Source organism: Orcinus orca, chromosome 2 (genome assembly GCF_937001465.1).
Source record: "Orcinus orca chromosome 2, mOrcOrc1.1, whole genome shotgun sequence".
Lineage (NCBI taxonomy): Eukaryota > Metazoa > Chordata > Mammalia > Artiodactyla > Delphinidae > Orcinus > Orcinus orca.
Genome location: NC_064560.1, coordinates 166,687,110 through 166,706,254, shown reverse-complemented (window position 1 = coordinate 166,706,254; position 19,145 = coordinate 166,687,110). Strand labels below are relative to the sequence as shown.

The window sequence follows — 19,145 nt, the reverse complement described above, 5'->3', positions numbered from 1 at the left end:
ACCTTCAGTTTGGTGCTCCTCTAAGAATTTGTGAATATTTGATGTTCTGAATACATGAACATTGTATATTTACTATGATCACAAAAATGACATCTTCAAAGAGTTCTTAAATGTCACATTGTTTATCATTGGAGCTATTACTTCAGTAGATAACAGCAGAATTTTTAATGCCTCAGAACTCAGAATAAAACTTCAATGCTTTCAAGAACTCTACATAATGGAGGGAATATAGCTGTGGAGTGTCATGAATATCCCCGTTCTTTTTAAAGGATGCCCTGAAGTGGTACTTAACTTATGGAAGAATGGGATGGAAAGAGAGATGAAATCAATACATTTACCTGTGGGTCCTTTAGATCTCTGGGTCTCTCTCAGCAGACTTACCTTGGCCGCAATGGCTGCTGCAGTTATATGTGATGAAGAACTATCTTCTGTTGAAGCAACACCACTGTCTTTCTTCTCTTCTTCCTCTTCTTCACATTGAACCCCTTTGTCTTCTGTCTGTTTATGGGGGCTAGTTGTGGGAGGAGGGGAAAGAGGTGGTGGTGGGGAAGGTAAATCTTCAAGTTCATCATGCACTTCTTTTACTTTTACAATGGCATCACGTAAAAGGTCAATGGCATGAGGTAGGGCTGGCAGTATGAACTGAAAGCATTCCTGTATGCAAGAGGAAGAAAAAAAATGAAGATAAAGCATTTTTATAGGCAAACAAAATGGCAGCAATCAAATGTGTTTGTGATTTTGGATTTGTGATTTTCTCTCCATCTGTCTTAAGAAAGAATCATATTTAATGTATTGTCTTAGCAATGCAAAATATGAAGTAAGAATGGTATATATTACGGTATTCTCCATAAGCTGAAGAACTACACTATATAAGCACACATCACATTTTTTTTTTTTTAAGTAAAATTTCTATACAACTTTGGGGTTTAAAGATACATTATGAGAGAGCAGGTAAGAATTTTTACCTTTCTGGTTAGAGAAGGATACTAGAACTAACAAACCAATTGAGTACTGAACTATTTTATTCAGAGAGATAAGTTCTGACTACAGTCATAATGTACAGCTAGACAACGTTGTACAATATGTAAAAATAGGTATAAGTTTGTACAGCATAAAAGTCAATATAGTCTCTTGGTTTCTTTTTTTTAGGGGGCAGTGAAGGAAAGTACAGCATTTATTGCAGGGTGCCAAGCAAGGAGAACAGGCAGCTAATGCTCAAAATATATCCATTATTACCTATATTGTATCACCAAAAGAAAATAGGTGAGAATTTTAAAATCAGAACATAAGGCCAGATATGTTTGGGGAATATGTTTGAGCAGAGGTCTTTCTCTTTTACATTTACAGTAACTTACCTTAAATTCTAATATGTAAAGAAATATCTTACAATTTATGGACTACCTGGAAGGTATCTAATCTTTTAACCTACTGGAAAAAACTGTATAGTGAAGAATTTAACTTTAATCAAAGAGAGGTCTGGTCTTTACTCTTAGTTTTTGGGAGGTGATCTCTAGTTCCTTGTTATGTCATGCCTGATAAGAGTGTCTCTGTTTGCCTGGGGGCTTTGGCCACTGCACAGTCTAACAATGTGGTTTACTATGAGGGCTTTGGGAAACACTGTATCAGTTTTGCCTCTGGAAAGAACTGGGAATGGCTGACTTAAGGTCAACCATGTGGGCAATACGTGATCAAATCCTAATAAAAACTCTGAACACCAAAGGCAAAGGAGAATGTACATAGTTACCAATACTCTGTGTATACTGTCTTATATTGTGGCTAAGAGGAGGTGATGCTTCCATGATTCCATGGAAGAGGATGACCAGAAGTTCCCTGTTTGGTACCTCTCTTAGACTCTGCCATATGTGCTTCTTTCCTTGGCTGATTTCAACCTGTATTCTTTCCCTGTAATACAACATACCCATAAGTATAACAGCTTTCAGTGAGTTCTGTGAGTCCTTCTTGTGAATTATTAAAAGTGAGGGTGATTTTAGAAATCCCCTCAATTGCAATTGGTGTCAGAAATGAGGGCAGTCTTATGGAGTGCTCCAACTTTGTAGCTGGCTAACTTCTGCAGTTGGTCAAAACTCCTTACAGTTGGTGTTAAGAAGTGGGATTTGATAGAAAGACCCTGACTCACTGAAACTTGTGATCTGGGAAGAGGAAGGAAGAGAGGGTGGTGGATAACGAATCTTTAGAGCCTAGATGAACACAGGGTCACCCACAGTATGGAACTGCAGCTGTACTGTAGTTAGTTACTGGAGATAAAATTAGCAATGAAGTTTTAAAATGAAAGATCTAACTCCTAAGGAGTTATGTCAAAGCACAAGAAATGCAAAATGATAAAAAACAAAGTAAACACACAATTTCTTGGTTAATGGTATCTGTACTAGCTAAAACAAAAGTAATGGAGAATGTTGGGGTGGATCCTGAGGCTGGGCCAAGTTTGGATTCTGAATGGTCTGACATATAGCTGCTAGCCTCAGAGCTGCTTCCCAAGGAAAAATTTATGTTGAAGCAATAAACAGTAAATAAAGTTGGACTGATTCATAAGAAAATGGGGAAAAAGAAACAAGAGATTCAAGGGACTTGTCCTAGCAGGGTGGAAATATTTAAATGGTTATTAAGAAATGTATGAAAAAAGTAAGCATTGATGGGGACAAAACAGAGGTCTTAAAGAAGCACTGCTGTGGGCTGAATAGACAGACTGGAGACCCTGCTGGTCTCCTAACATTAAGGGGTCCTAAACAAATCTCTATTTACCCTGGTTTGGAGCAATTAAAAAAGCTAGGAAGCAAAGAAACCTTACCTTTAATCACCTTAAGTGATGGACCCATAATCTAATCAATATAAGGTCTGACAAAAGGGTATGGATCCCTTGACCCAACCCAGGCCTTAAACTCCAAGGCCATATGCACACAAATGGCTAAAATCATCAGGAGACAGAGAAGAGACTTTTCTGGAACTCCTTGACATGGGAGCTTCATGTACTGTGATTCTACAACCTGTTGAGATCCTAATGGGGGAGGGGGTACAGTTAGAATGGGAAGATATAGGAATGCAATAGTTGATGGGATTAAGGTGAATGTTTGGATAAGAATCAGAATGTTTGGAAAGTGAACTTCATGTGAAGTGGTGAATCTCCTTTACCTGAATGTATTATGGGCATGGATGTTGTGTCTGACTGGAGAATTCGTCCTCTACCTCATATTGTAAAACAGCAGGCATGTAAATCCACTCTTCCACCAATATAATTGGACATACTAAATGGGCCCACACAGTTCATTAATTTGCTGTACAAAAGCCCTGTGTGGAGTGCAGACTGGGCTTATAGCAAAAACTTCTGAGTGCCACCCAACAACAACTGCTGGGATTTTGGACCAGAAAATTTCCATTTGAGAGACAATTACTACTTGCTATTTGACTTTAACTGAGACTGCCTTTATAACTAAAGGACACAAAATAATCCTAAAACCTGAAATATCCAAAAGGTCTTGGGTAATTTCAGAGAAAAGCTCTAATGGGGATGGCAATGCCCAGGAGAGTTCCATAATAAAATGGAAATGTTGCATATAGAATCATGCTACCAGGAGAATGCAAGGAGGTACTCACGAGCAGGCAGCCTCTTTTCACCTAGGGCTGACTTCGGAACCACCTGAGGAGCTGCTGGATCCTATGGCCACTTGGGCCACTTGGGCGGTGCCCTATAAACAGCTTTCTATTGATCAACAAAGAGCTGCTTGGTTTATGGATGGCAATTCCAAGGTGAAGGGACAGCATCCTGTTTGGAAGGCCGCCACTCTGATTGAAGAAGGTAAAAACAAATCAGCTCGATGGGCTGAACTACATGTTTGCACCTATGTTTGGGTTTTTACTGAGTCACGGGAAGTGTCCAAATGGCCTGGCCGTATGGTCAGGCAGATGGGCAATGGAAAACTGGTCTATTAAAGGAATACCTGTATGGGACATGGCCCTGTGGAAATCACTCTGGGAACGTAAGGGGTATATTAAAGTAGATTATGTTAATGCCCACAAGAAGAATTCCCTTCCAGAACTGGAAGTTGATTGGTACTGGCGAGCAGATATCCTGGTGTACTTGCTTGAGATGGCCACCTGGGTCCATAAAATGAGTGGACACTGGAGGTCTGTAGCAATGCAGAGATGGGCTGAATCTAGATATATTCCTCTTACACTCTGAGACACAAAATGCCAATAAGAACTGTTTTGTCTGCTAAAAAGAGAGACACAGAGGCAGAGGGCTATGCAGCAAATTCCACAGGGGAAAAGTCCTACACATAGCTGTCATGTTGGACTGATGCTTTTAGTCCCTGGAGGCTACAAATGGGTCCTAACAGGTATAGACACTTACTCTGGTATGAGCTTTGCTTATCCCAGAGTAGATGCAAATGTTCAATGTACTATAAAAGGACCAGAAAAGAAGATATTGTATCAATGACCATGGAGGCACATTTCTTCAGACCAAGGAACACTTTCATCCTCAGAGCAAAAATATGATAGAAAATTGAAATGGGCAATTGAAATATTTGTTGTCTAAAATGTGAGGAGATAAAGTCATGAAGCCTTCATTAGTGTGTGATCACACTCAACAATAGGGAGGCTAAGTGAGAGTTCCTTCTAGACAGATTCCTCTACTTTTCTGGGAAGAGGGGATGGCAAAGGATGCTTGTACAACTATACTTTTCTCTTTACGGTTAACCTTTTTCGTTTTTCCCCACGTCACCTCAACTTTCTTCTTTTCTACCTGATGCAATGGTCCTAGGACCAGGGCTGCAACTGTGGGTGCCAGAAGCAGGGATGATTCTTAAGCCCAAACCGTAACTATACTTTTAAATCTTTATGTCAGAATTCCTAAGGGCCTGATGGTGTAGACTATGTCTTACTCCATCTGGTCAAATTGGGCTTGACAGTAAATGCAGTTATATTGCCTGGTGTTTCAGACTGCCTACTAGCTCGGTACCTATGTAACCTTAACCTTATCTTATATGAATGAAATGGACTGAGTGGGAAGTACTTGCTAAACTAGTATTACTAATGGCAATCTGGGCCAGCCCAGTGGCCAAACCAACGGTCTCATTCAAAGATGTTCAAAGGAAATGTCTGAGTATAAATGGAGAGAAGGAGGAATGGCAGTTAAAGGTAAAGGAATGAGTAAATGCGTTATGCAACAAGGGAAATCCAGTATTACCTTGGTGTCTCAAAAGAAGCTTAGAACAAAGACGATATTGTTTCTTGGCTCAGCTGTAGCAGATGCCAGAAAGGGAAAAGCCATATGTTGCTGAGACTACTCCTGCTTTTGGAACCTGACAAGTCTGTAAACCTGAGGAACATTGCTCTGGGACATGTTTTGATCATATGATATCATGACGACTAGGATAACTGTTAATGTCTGTGTAGGACTCCAGTAATGTGCCAGTATCTTTTGACTCTTATTTTTCAGGTTATATTTACTAATATACTATGATATGTTATAATACAGGCATTGTTAATAAGATTATAATGCTGATATTGATAGTGATATATACTGGGAATGTGAATTAAAGCCTCCTCAATACGCAATACCAATGGGAAATGATTGGCCTGAGCAAGAGAGCTAATTTCTATGGTAAATAGCTGTGAGAATGTATCATAGGGCACAAATAATAGTAGATCAAGATGGAAAATTAGTAAATGAGTACAAAAATATGAAAATTTGTATAATGGCTTTAGAGGATGAATTACATGTTTCTCTAAATTTATTCCTATCCCACTCTGGCTCCTCCAAATCTTAGGCATATTCACACTGCTACTGATGTTGTGTCTATAATATACATGCTATACTAAATACAGATGGCCAGCCATACAAATATGATTGTTTTGTTGTAAGAAAGCCTTGGCCAGAGGCCAGGGGGTAGCTTGTGTAATACAGAATTAACCTTACCCAAAGAGAGTCTGGCCTTTGCCCTCAGTTACTGGGAAATGAAAGGAGTGTCTTTGTTTGTCTGGAAACTCTGGCCACCAGACAGTCTAACTGTGATTTATGATGGGGGCTTTGGGAAATGTGGTATCAATTTTGCCTTTGGAAAGTGTTGGAGACTACAGGTATATGGGCAGTATATGATGTGCCTCAATAAAAACTCCAGATGCTAAGGGCTTAGAGCTTCCCTGATAAGCAATAATCCCTGTGCTGTTACACACTGATGCCCGGAGAGCAATGTGTTCATGATTCCACAGGAAGAAGATATTAGAAGCTCTCCATTTGGTACCTCTCCTTTATTCTGTCTTATGTACTCCTTCCCTTGGTTGATTTTAATCTGTATCCTTTCCCTGTAATAAACCATAACCATGAGTATCCCACCTTTCAATGAGTTCTCTGAATCCATCTTGTGAATTACTGAAACTGAGGGTGGTTTGGGGAAGGCATTGAACTGTAATTGGTGTCAGAAGTGAGGGTAGTCTTGTGGAGTGCTCCAACTTTTTGTTTGGCTCTCACAGTGGCCAAAATTTCTTACACTAAACCATATAAATCTCAAGATAGCTTACCTGAGATCCTTTCTTGCTACCTGGCAAGTTAATTATCAGAGTTTTCCCTCTGATTCCACATACAGGCCTGGAAGGAAAGAGAAACCTGATGAATACTAAATTAGAATGATAGTTGGTTTAAATACATTCAACAACAAAGATCAATCATTGTACTTTATATGTGAACAACTGTTTTAGGAATAAAGTTGTTATAGCTAAAGATTCACCAATTGTTATACAAATTGGGCACTCACTCTGGCTGAGATTTTCATAATAATGGTTAGTGCAGGGGATTTGAAAAATGCACTGAACATGAAATCAGAATAAATTAGCCACTTTAAAGAAATACTGGCCAAATTATCTTCTTCCTCTAACTTCAACTTTTTCATATCTCTTACAGTTCTAAGAATTCAATGAGATAGCATATTAAAAATGACTAGTAGAGTAATATCTATGTTCAAAAGTCTAACACATAAGGCACTCATGAGTTGAGTGAGATGTTTAAACTCTTGCTTCTCAGGAAGTCTATAAGTTTTAAAGTAAGACAGGTCTCTCATAAATCAACAGCATTGGGGAGAGTTTAGAGAGCTCAGCTGTTAACTGATTCATTGATAATGTGTCAATTTAAAGTAGAAAGGTCTTTCAGAGATCATTGTAAATTTTCAGGCCACTTTTAAACCAAGTGCTTAGATAAGAAACATAAATAGTGGAAAAGCATGGGAAACTGGAATAAAGAGTTGAAGGCCTATGGGCTTCCCTGGTGGCGCAGTGGTTGAGAATTTGCCTGCTAATGCAGGGGACACAGGTTCGAGCCCTGGTCTGGGAGGATCCCACATGCTGCGGAGCAACTGGGCCCGTGAGCCACAACTACTGAGCCTGCACGTCTGGAGTCTGTGCTCTGCAACACAAGAGGCCGCGATAATGAGAGGCCCACGCACCGCAATGAAGAGTGGCCCCCGCTTGCCACAACTAGAGAAAGCCCTCGCACAGAGACGAAGACCCAACACAGCAAAAATAAATAAATTAATTAATAAACTCCTACCCCCAACATCTTTAAAAAAAAAAAAAAGAGTTGAAGGCCTAGATTTCATGAGAGTTCAAATCATGCTCTTCCAATAATTGGCTGTGTTACTTTGACCTGGTAATGATATCATTTCCATCATTTGAAAACAAAAGGACTAGATTAGATTAGTCTATTTCTAAAATTTCACAACTTAGATTGTAAGCCACATAAGAATCTTTTCCTAAAACTTCTGATTGAGTTTCTTCTTTAATTACTTTAACTCTTTGAAATAACCTAAAATTGTCTTTTATTTTATTGTTTTTTTCTTGTCCTATTCACAAAGTGTTCATAGCTATTTAAAACTTTCCATACGCTTTTCTTTTTAATTGAGATATAGTTGACAAATAACATTGTATTAGTTTTAGGTATACAACATAATTATTTGATATGTGTATACTTTGTGAAATGATTATCACGATAAGTTAATATCCATCACCACACACAGTACAATTTTTTTCTTGTGATGAGAACTCTTACAATCTACTCTCTCAGAAACTTTCAACTATACGATACAATATTATTAACTATAATCAACATGCTGTACATTACATCCCCAGGATTTATATGTGGAAATTTGTGCCTTTCAACCACCTTCACGCATTTTACCCACGCAGCAACCCCTGCTTCTGGCAACCACCAATCTGTTCTCTGTATCTATGAGTTGATTATTTTTAGATTGCATATGTAAGTGAGATCACATAGTATTTGTCTTTCTCTGACCTATTTTACTTAGCACAATGGACTCAAAGTCCATTCATGTTGTCACAAGTAGCAAGATTTTCTTATTTTTTATGACTGAATAATGTTCTATAGCATATATATACCTCATTTCCTTTATCCATTTACCCATCAATGGATACTTAGTTGGTTTCCATGTCCTGGCTATTGTAAATAATGCTGCAGTAAAGATGGAGGTGCAGATATCTTTTTGAGATAGGGATTCTGTTTGCTTTGGATAAATACCCAAAGGTCGAATTGCTGGATCATATGACAGTTCTATTTTTAATGTATTTAGGAACCTCCATACTTTTTTCCACAGTGGCTGCACTAATGTACACTGCCACCAACAGTGTATGAGGGTTCCCTTTTCTGCATCTCCTCTCCAACACTTGTTATTGTTTTCAATAACAGCCATTCTAATGGGTGTGAGATGATATCTCATTGTGGTTTTGAGTTGCTTTTCCTGAATTAGTGATGTTGAACATCTTCTGATGTGCCTGTTGGCCATCTGTATGTCTTCTTTGGAAAAATGTCTATTCAGATCCTCTGCCCATTTTTTAATTAAAAAAAATTGTTGTTTATAGTTTTGAATATTAACCACTTATGGATACATGATTTGCATATATCTTCTGCCATTTGGTAGGGTTTCTTTTCATTTTGTTGATGGTTTCTTTTGCTGTGTAGAATTTTTTAGTTTGATGTAGTCCCATTTGTTTAATTTTGTTTTTGTTTCCTTTGCCTGAGGATACATATCCAGAAAGAGACTGCTAAGACTGATGTGAAAAGTATACTGCCTACGTTTTCTTCTAGGTGTTTTATGGTTTCTGGTTTTACATTCAAGTCTTTAATCCATTTTGAGTTAATTTTTGTGTATGGTGTAAGATAGGGTCTAGTTTCATTCTTTTGCATGTGCTATCCAGTTTTCCCAACACAATTTATTGAAGAAACTGTCCTTTCTCCATTGTATGTTCTTTGCTCCTTTGTTGTAAATTAATTGTCCATATATGTATGGGTTTATTTCTGGGCTCTCAATTGTGTTCCATTGATTTATGTCTGTTTTTCTGCCAGTACCATGCTGTTTTGATTATTATTGTTTTGTAGTATAATTTGAAATCAGGGAGTGTAATACCTCCACTTTGATCATTTTTCTCAAGATTGCTTTGGCTATCCAGGGTCTTCTGCAGTTCTATATAAATTGTAGGATTTTTGTTCTATTTCTATCAAAAATGTCATTGGTATTTTGATGGGGACTTCACTGAATCCATAGGTTGCTTTAGGTAATGTGGATATTTTAACAATGTTAATTTTTGTAACATGAGCATGGACTATCTTTCCATTTCTTTGTGTCTTATTCAATTTCTTTCAACAATGTCTTATAGTTTTCACTTCTTTGGATTAATTTACTACTAGGTATTTTATTTTTTTTGTTTTGATTGTAAAAGGAAATGTTTCCTTAATTTCTCTTTATGCTAGTTCATTCTTAGTGTACAGAAATGCAACAGATTTTTGCATGCTGATTTTGTATCCTACAACTTTACTGCATTCATTTATTATTTCTAATAGTTTTTCTGTAGAATCTTTAGGGTTTTCTATATATAAAATCATGTTATCCACAAATAGTGACAGTTTTACTTCTTCCTTTCCAATCTGGATTTTTCTTACCTAATTGCTCTAGCTAGGACTTCAGTACTATGTTGAGTAAGAGTGGCAAGGTGGCAAGAGTAGGTATCCTTCTCTTGTTCTAAATGTTAGAGAAAAAATTTTCAGTTTTTCACCATTCAGTATGATGTTAGCTGTGGGTTTGTCACATATGGCTTTTATTATGTTGATGTATGCTCCTTCATTTTATTGAGTTTTCTTTTTAAATCATAAATGGGTGTTGACTCTTGTCATATGCTGTTTTTTGGGCATCTGTTGATATATCATGATTTTTGTCCTTCATGTTTGTTAATGTGTTGTATCATGTTGATTGATTTGTGGATACTGAACCATCCTTACATCCCTGGAATAAAGCCCATTTGATCATGGTGTATGATCCTTTTAATGTATTGCTGTATTCAGTTTGCTAATGTCTTGTTGAGAATTTTTACATCTATGTCTGTCAGACATACTGGCCTGTAATTTTCTTTTCTGTGTGTTGTTCTTGTCTGGTTTTGGTATTAGGGTAATGTTGGCCTCATAAAAAGAGTTATGAAGTGTTCCCTTCTCTTCTAGTTTTTGGAAGTGTTTGAGAAGAATTGGTATTAAGTCTTTAAATGTTTGGTAGAATTCAGCAATTAAGTTGTCTGGTCCTGGATGTGTTCCTTAGGAGGTTTTTGATTACTGTTTCCATCTCCCTACTAGTGATTGATATATTCAGATTTTCTATTTCACATGATTCAGTCTTGGAAGAATGTGTGATTCTAAGAATTGATCCAGTTCTTCTAGGTTGTCCAATTTGTTGATACATAGCTTTTCACAGTATTCTCTTATGATCCTTTGTATTTCTGTGATATTGGCTGTAATTTTTCCTTGTTTCTGATTTTATTTATCTACACCTTCTCTTTTTTCTTAGTGAGTCTAGCTAAAGGTTTGTCAATTTTGTTTATCTCTTTAAAGAAACAGTTTCATTGACTTTTTTTCCATTGCCTTTTTTAGTCTCTATTTCATTTATTTCTGCTCTGATTTTTATTTTCTTCCTTATATTGATTTTAGACTTTGTTCTTTCCCCCCACCCTAGTTTCTTTAGGTGTAATGTTAGACTGTTTATTTGAGATATTTCTTGTTTCTTAAGGTAGGCCTTATTGCTATAAACATTCCTGTAAGTACTGCTTTTGCTACATCCTACAGATTTTGATATGTTGCATTTTCATTTTATTTGTGTTCAGGTATTTTTTGATTTCTCCTTTTGATTTCATTGACCCAATAGTTGTTCAGTAGCATGTTGTTTAGTCTCCACATATTTGTGATTTTTCCAGCTTTCTTCTTGTATTGATAGTTGATCATGCCATGGCGGTGGAAAAGATGCGTGATATGATTTCAATATTTAAATTCATTATGACTTCTTTTGTGTTCCAACATATGGTATATTCTTGAAAATGTTCCATGTGCATTTAAGAAGAATATGTAGTCTGCTGCATTTGGATGAAATGATCTGTATAAATATCTTAAGTCCACTGTTTCATTTAAGGACTATGTTTCCTTTTTGACTTCATGTTTGAATGATATATACATTTCTCTGAGAATTCTTCAATTTCTTTCATCAATGTTTTATAGTTTTCAGTGTACAAGTCTTTCAATTTCTTAAATTTATTCCTAGGTATTTTATTCTTTTTGATGCAATTGTAAATGGGATTGTTTTCTTAATTTCTCTTCCTGATAATTTATTAGTGCATAGAAATGTAACTGATTTTTATATATTGATTTTGTACTCTGAAACTTTACTAAATTTATTAGTTTTAACTTTTTTTTTTCTTGGTGAAGTCCGTAGAGTATACTATATATAATATCATGTCATCTGCAAAGAAAGACATTTTACTTCTTCCTTTCTGATTTGGGTGACTTATTTCTTTTCCTTCTCTAATTGCTCTGGCTAGGACTTCCATTACTATCTTGGATAAAAGTGGCAAGAGTGGCTGTCCGTGTCTTGTTCCTAATCTTAGAGGAAAAGTTTTCAGTTTTTTCACCATTGAGTATGTTAGTTGTGGGCTTGTCACATATGGCCTTTATTACATTGGGGTATGTTCCCTCTATACCCACTTTGCTGAGAATTCTCATCACGAATGGATGTTCAATTTTCTCAAATTTTTTTCTGCATCTATGGAGATGATCGTATGATTTTTACCCATCATTCTGTTACTGTGGTCTATCATACTCACTGATTTGTGGATGTTGGGAATTTTTCCGTATCTCTAGGCTGTCCAGTTTGTTGGTGTATAATTGTACATAGCAGTCTCTTTGTACACAGTAGATTCTTTGTATTTTTGTGGTATCAGTTGTAACGTCTCCTCTTTCATTTCTAATTTTATTTATCTGAGTCCTCTTTTTTCTTGATGAGTCTAAGCTAAAGCCTTGTCTATCTTGTTTATCTTTTCAAAGAACCAGGTCTTCATTTCATTGATCATTTCTATTGTCTTTTTAGTCTCTATGTCATTTAAGAAAAATAATACATTTATTTATTTTTGGCTGCATTGGGTCTTCGTTGCTGTGCGTGGGCTTTCTGTAGTTGCGGTGAGCGGGGGCTACGCTTCATTGCAGTGTGCAGGCTTCTCATTGCAGTGGCTTCTCTTGTTGCAGAGCATGGGCCCTAGGCACACAGACTCAGTAGTTGCGGTGAGTGGGCTCAGCAGTTGTGGCTCACGGGCTCTAGGGTACAGGCTCAGTAGTTGTGGCACACGGGCTTACTTGCTCCACGGGGTGTGGGATCCTCCTGGATCAGGGATCAAACCTGTGTCCCCTGCATTGGCAGGCAGATTCTTAACCACTGGTGCCACCAGGGAAGTCCCTATTATTATTATTTTTTTTACTCTGGTCTTTGTTATTTCCTTCCTTCAACTACAGGCTTAGTTCTGTTTTATTTTTTAAAAATTCTTTGGAGTGTAACGTTAGGCTGTTTCTTTAAGCTCTTTCTTCTTTCTTAATGTAGGAAATGATTGCTCTGAACTTCCCTCTTAGAACTGCTTTTGCTGCATAAGTTTTGGTATGTTGTATTTCCATTTTCATGTGTCTCAAGATATTTTTTGATTTCTCTTTTGATTTCTCCTTTGACCCACTGGTTGTTTAGTAGCATTTTGTTGAATCTCCATATATTTGTGGATTTTCCAATTTTCTTCTTGTAATTGACTTCTAGTTTCATACTATTGTAGTCAGAAAAGATGATTGATATGATTTTAATCTTCTTAAATTTCAAGATTTGTATTGTGGCTTAACATGTGATCTATTCTGGAGAATGTTCTATGTGCATTTGAGAAGAATGAGTATTCTCTTGCTTTCCATTTGATCTAAAGTGTCATTTAAGTCCAGTGTTTCCTTACTGATTTTCTGTCTGGATGATCTATCCACTGATGAAAGCGGAGTATTGAAATCTCCAATTATTGTATTTACTGTCTATTTCTCACTTAAGGTATGTTAATACTTGCTTTATATACTTTATATTCATAGGTGCTCCTATGTTGGGTGCATAAATATTTACAAACGTTATATCCTCTGGTTGGATTGATCCCTTTATTATTATACAGTGACCTTCTTTGTCTCTTATATAGTCTTTTGCTTAAGTTTATTTTGTCTCATACAATTATAGCTATCCCAGCTTTCTTTTGTTTTTTATTTGCATGGAATATCTTTTTCCATCCTTTTACTTTCAATGTGTATGTATCCTTATGTGAGAAGTTAGGCAGCATATAGTGGGGTGCTTTTTTTAAAAAAAAATTCATTCAGCTACTGTACATTTTGATTGGAAAATTTATTCATTTACATTTAAAGTAATTATTGATAAGTATGCACTTATTGCCATTTTGTTAACTATTTTCTTGCTGTTTCATAATTCCTTTGTTTCTTTCTCTTGCTCCCTTCCTTTGTGATTTTTTTGGTAGTAGTATGCTTAGATTCCTTTTTGTTTATCTTTTGTGTATCTACCATAGGTTTTTGCTATGTGGTTACCATTAAGCTTATGTAAAACATCTTTTATTTATAAGTCTATTTTAAGCTGATAACAACTTTTATTTATGTCTATTTTAAGCTTATAACAACTTAAGTTCAAACACATTCTAAAGCTCTACAGTTTTACTCTTACTGTGTTTAATGCTTTTGATGTTGCAATCTGCATCTTTTTGAGTATTACTAAACAAATTATTGTAGTTACAGTTACTTTTACTACTTTAACCCTTCACACTAGATAAGTCATCAATCCACCGCCATTACAAGAGTAGATTATTCTAAATTGAACTATGTATTTACCTTTACCAGTGAGGTTTACATTTTCATATGCTTTCCTGTTAGCACTCTTTCATTTCAGCTTAAAGAAGTCCCTTTAACTTTTCTTGTAAGGCCAATCTAGTGGTGCTGAACTCTTTTAGCTTTTGCGTGACTGGAAATTCTTCACCTTTCCTTTAATACTGAAGGACAACTTTCTTGGGTAAAGTATTCTTGATAGACAATTTTTTCACTTCACCACTTTAAATACATCATGTCACTCCCTTCTAGCCTGAAAAGTTTCTGCTAAAGAAGCTACTGAAGGTATTATGGAAGTTTCCTTATATATAAAACATTGTTTTTCTTTCTTGCTTTTAAGATTCTCTCCTTGTCTTTACAATTTTTGACAATGTAATTGCAATATGTCTTTGTGTGGGTGGGTCTCTTTGGATTCATGTTTACTGAAACTCTCTGGGCTTCCTGGATCTGGATGTCTGTTTCCCAGGTTAGGGACATTTTCAGCCATTAATTATTCCTTTAAATAGGTTTCTGTCCCTTCCTCTTTTCTCTCTGGAATTCATAGAAATGTTAATATTATTCTGCTTGATGTTGTCCTGTAAGCCCTGTAAGCTATCTTCACTCTTTTTCTTTCTGTTCCTCTTTCTGGATGAGTTCCATTGCCCTGTCTTCAAGTTCCTCAATCCCTGCTTCTGCATTATCTAGTGCTGTTGAACCCTTGTACTGAAATTTTCAGTTCAGTTATTGTATTCTTCAGGTTTGTGACTTCTGTTTGGCACTTTCTTATATTCTCTCTTTGTTGAAATTCTTACTTTGTACATGCATTGTTCTCCTGACCTTGGTGTGCACGTTTATGACCATTATTTTGAACTTTTTTTCAGGTAAACCATTTATCTCTGTTTCATTAAGGTCTTTTTTTGAGGTTTTGTCTTTTAGGTACAGATTGATGCATGCCTCTGGGATCTTTGTAATTTTATGAAGCAAGTTCATTCTAACTGTGCTTATGTCATTTCTTTTTCTAAGTATAGTGGTCATAAATTTATCCTTACTTAGAATGATGTTGGGTCTATCTACATTTTTAATTTATCAAGTATTACAAAACATGGAATATATTTTCCAAGAATATAACTATTTTCCAAGGATGTTTCCAAGAATGTTCCAAGTTTTATTAACTCCCTCCACCACAAGGTTAGTGACAAATTAAAATTCAGTCAATACTTTTAATTCCAACTTTTTGGTCATCAAGCCCAGTCCTGTTATGTCTCCAATAATACTTCATCTGCTCTAGGCTGATACCCAAATAGCAGTGTTAATAAAGCTATGGGTATAAACTTCTACCAGTACTGTATGTACATAATAATTATAATACCCAGACCACTATTTCTGTATGTGTTATGTGTGATATAATTAAAAGCCTTAGTATATAGCCATGAGAAATTATATCTGTTTTTTCCCCCCTCAATCTCTTTGGCCTTTTATTTTGCCAAAAATATGAGACAAGACTTAACAAAAATTCTTTGTTAGTTCCCTGTTCTCTTTGAGTGTTTAAAAATTAATTTTGAGGGCTTCCCTGGTGGTGCAGTGGTTGAGAGTCCACCTGCCGATGCAGGGGACAGAGGTTCGTGCCCTGGTCCAGGAAGATCCCACATGCCACGGAGCGGCTGGGCCCGTGAGCCATGGCCGCTGAGCCTGCGCATCCGGAGCCTGTGGCCTGTGCTCCGCAACGGGAGAGGCCACAACAGTGAGAGGCCCGCATACCACACACACACAAAAAAATTAATTTTGAGATGTGTTTTTTCATTTCTAGAACGTCCAGAGTTATTGTAAGAAGAAAGTACTTTTCATTTATATAAACCTTTTTGGTTAATGAAGTATTTTTACAAACACTATTTTACTTAATAGTTTTCAAAAACATAAGCACCATATTCTTAGCATATTCCAAAACTTATTAAATGACCTGCAGTAAGTATTATGGGATAAATGCAACCCAATTCCTTAAGGAGTTTACAAATATTAATACAGATTCACAAAAGCATATAAACAACTACAAGATAGTAGGTGATGACACAAGTTATCCTAAAATACAATGAGTTCAAAATAAAAGAAATTTCTATGGGAGGGTATGAAGTATGTCTTTATGCAAGAGATAGCTCTTGAGTGATTTTATAAAGGAAAATATTTCAACAGGTAGGAAAGTGGGGGAAGGGCAAGAAAAAGAGGATAGTTTTAAGTGGAGGGGAAAAACAAGATAAAAGCACAGAGCCAAAAAAAATAGCACCAGGTACTTTCTGGGTATATTAAGTCCTTCATCTAGTGAGAGCACATTGTACTCAGAGGATAATGTGAGATAAGAAGTACCAGTGGGAAGATGTTGCAGTCTGAAAGATTAATAGTTTGCAATGTGTGGTCTCTGTGCCAGCAATATATGCATCATTTGGTAAATTGTTAGAAATGTAAAACGTTCCACACTGCCCTGCTCCTTTCCTCACTGCGACTGACCTACTGAATCAAAAACTATGGGGTGAGATCTACCACTTAGTATCTTACTAAGCTCTCTAGTTGATTTTGTTCCATGGCAAAGCTTGAGAACTACTGTGATAAACTATGAATTTTGGTACTACTATTTATTATCAGTGTAAACTTGCATTAGTTACTGAGTCTCTTTAATGTAGTTTTCAAAATCTGAGTTGTTGTAGGAATTAATATAATCCTTGACATATAATGTATAGTACAGTGGATACATAATGTACAGTATGGTACTTAATGGATACTTAATAAGTACCTGGCCCTTTTTCTCTTAGAAAGTATATTGTGATTAGACACTGAAAGTCATAAATTCACGATAAAGAGCTAGAATGTATTCCTAAGGTATCAGGGACCACTGATGGATTCTGTTCAATATAATCAAGCACTACTTGAGGAATAACAGTCTAAAATAAATGGGAAGGGCATAATACAAGATACAAAGAAAAGAAAGTCTGATAATAGAAACACTAAATACAAGTTGAATGATTCCTGGTATATGTTCTATGATGTATCTGTTTCAGTACCTCATACAGTACTTTGTTTTTTCTAGAGAAATCCTACTTCCTTTTCTACTGTTTTTTCACTTTTCTTTTTTTGCAGGGAGAAAGGGGGCAACACCTGATTTTTTTTTCTTTTGCTATTAATGATATGGCAATGAGATTGAGAAGACTTGTGAAAAACTTAACATCTAACATTTAACTAGTGCTTGTTATATGTCATGTGTTTTACTGGCATTTTTACATTACACACAAAACACCCCCTCGAGGTATGTATATAATAGTATATTACCTTCTAGTTTTTTATATGTAAATATAAATTACGGCCAACTTTGACAGATATTACTTGCCTTTTAGCTCTCATTTTTAGATATTTCTATGTCTGATACATAAGATAAATTATTTTTGTAAGCACTATAGTTAGAATAGCAACATTTTATTCAATGAAAGTTTGAGATATATTTGCCTGAATTTATACTTACAAAATAAATCTCAGAAATTAAAAAGGAAATTAGAAATAGAATAATAGGATTTTTGTTTATTTCCTTTGAAAGAATGTTCTAGTTTTTGTCTTCTTTAAAGATATCAAATGAGGGCTTCCTGGTGGCGCAGTGGTTGAGAGTCTGCCTGCCGATGCAGGGGACGTGGGTTCGTGCCCCGGTCCAGGAAGATCCCACATGCTGCGGAGCGGCTAGGCCCGTGAGCCATGGCCGCTGGGCCTGCGCATCTGGAGTCTGTGCTCCGCAGCGGGAGAGGCCACAGCGGTGAGAGGTCCGCGTACCGCAAAAAAAAAAAAAAAAAAAAAAAAGGATATCAAATGAGAAGATGCATTAACAGCCAGAAATATTCAATATTAAATGGTAATGTAACAGTCGTTTTTTAAAAAATAAAGAATATATTTAAAAATCAGGTGAACTTAGTTAGTGCATAAACTTAAATGATAGACTGAACTGTCATTAATTTCAATATAACTCATCTAATGGAGAGCTATCAGGGGAAAAAAACAAAAAAACAAGTACTAAAGACCATGAACCTATTTGCTAATTAATTGTGGGATAATTTAACATGAATTTCTTATTTAAAAACACCTTCTAAAATATATAAAGTATGGTTATCAGAGTGAATTCATTCATTCAGTAAATATTTACTGAGTACTTAACCTGGGCAATAAGCAAACAGTGTTGCCCTAGGGGAGTTTACAGATTTATAGGAAAATATCAGTAAGTATTAAGATAGTTAACTAAGTTATAGGCACATTAATAGCTATAGGAACAACAAGAAGGGCACTTTAGTCTTAGTTGGGGGAGGGCAAGGGATGGTTAGGGAAGGCTTCTGGAAGGAAGGAAAACCTAAGCTGCTACCTGAAAAACAGGTGTTATCAGTTAGAGTGGGAAGAACATTCTAGGCAGGGGAAATGGCATGAACAAAGGACTCAGAAGCTAGAGACAGAACCTGCTGTGTGTAGTAACAATAATGAGGGTAGGTGGGTGGAATGGAGTGAATGTTTGTATCCTCCCCAAATTCATATATTGAAATCCTAACCCTCAATATGATGGTATTAGGAGTTGGGGGCTTGGGGAGGCAATTAGGTCATGAGGGTAGAGCCCTCATGAATGTGATTTAGTGCCCTTAAAGAAGAGACTCCAAAGAGCACTATAGAGCACCACACCTGTCACTATGTGAGTTCTTTTCTGTATCCTCAGTAGTGTACAACCTGGAAGAGGGTTCTCATCAGAATCTGACCCTGCTGGGCCCCCTATTCTGACTTCTAGCCTCCAGGACTGTGAGAAATAAATTTCTGGTGTTTATAAGCCACCCAGTCTCTGGTTCTTTGTTACAGCAGCCCAAATTAAGACAGTGGGAGATGCTGCTAAATTGACAGCAGAGACAGCTTACATAGGTCCTGGAAAATAATC

At 36.4% G+C, this 19,145-nt stretch overlaps 1 protein-coding gene across 16 annotated transcripts in view; it reads right to left on the bottom strand.

Moving 5' to 3' along the window:
* GPHN (gephyrin) overlaps window positions 1-19,145 on the bottom strand; it is a 621,731-nt gene that overhangs the window by 267,603 nt on the left and 334,983 nt on the right. For all 16 annotated transcript variants that reach the window (XR_007475727.1, XM_049706378.1, XM_049706375.1 and 13 more), the window contains 2 exons: window positions 6,538-6,604; window positions 382-654 (listed from right to left, as the gene is read on the bottom strand). Coding sequence is in view for 15 of the 16 variants with exons in the window: in XM_049706378.1 (XP_049562335.1) it covers window positions 382-654; window positions 6,538-6,604 (340 nt within the window). In the remaining variant the exon portion in view is untranslated. The remainder of the gene's footprint in view (window positions 1-381; window positions 655-6,537; window positions 6,605-19,145) is intronic.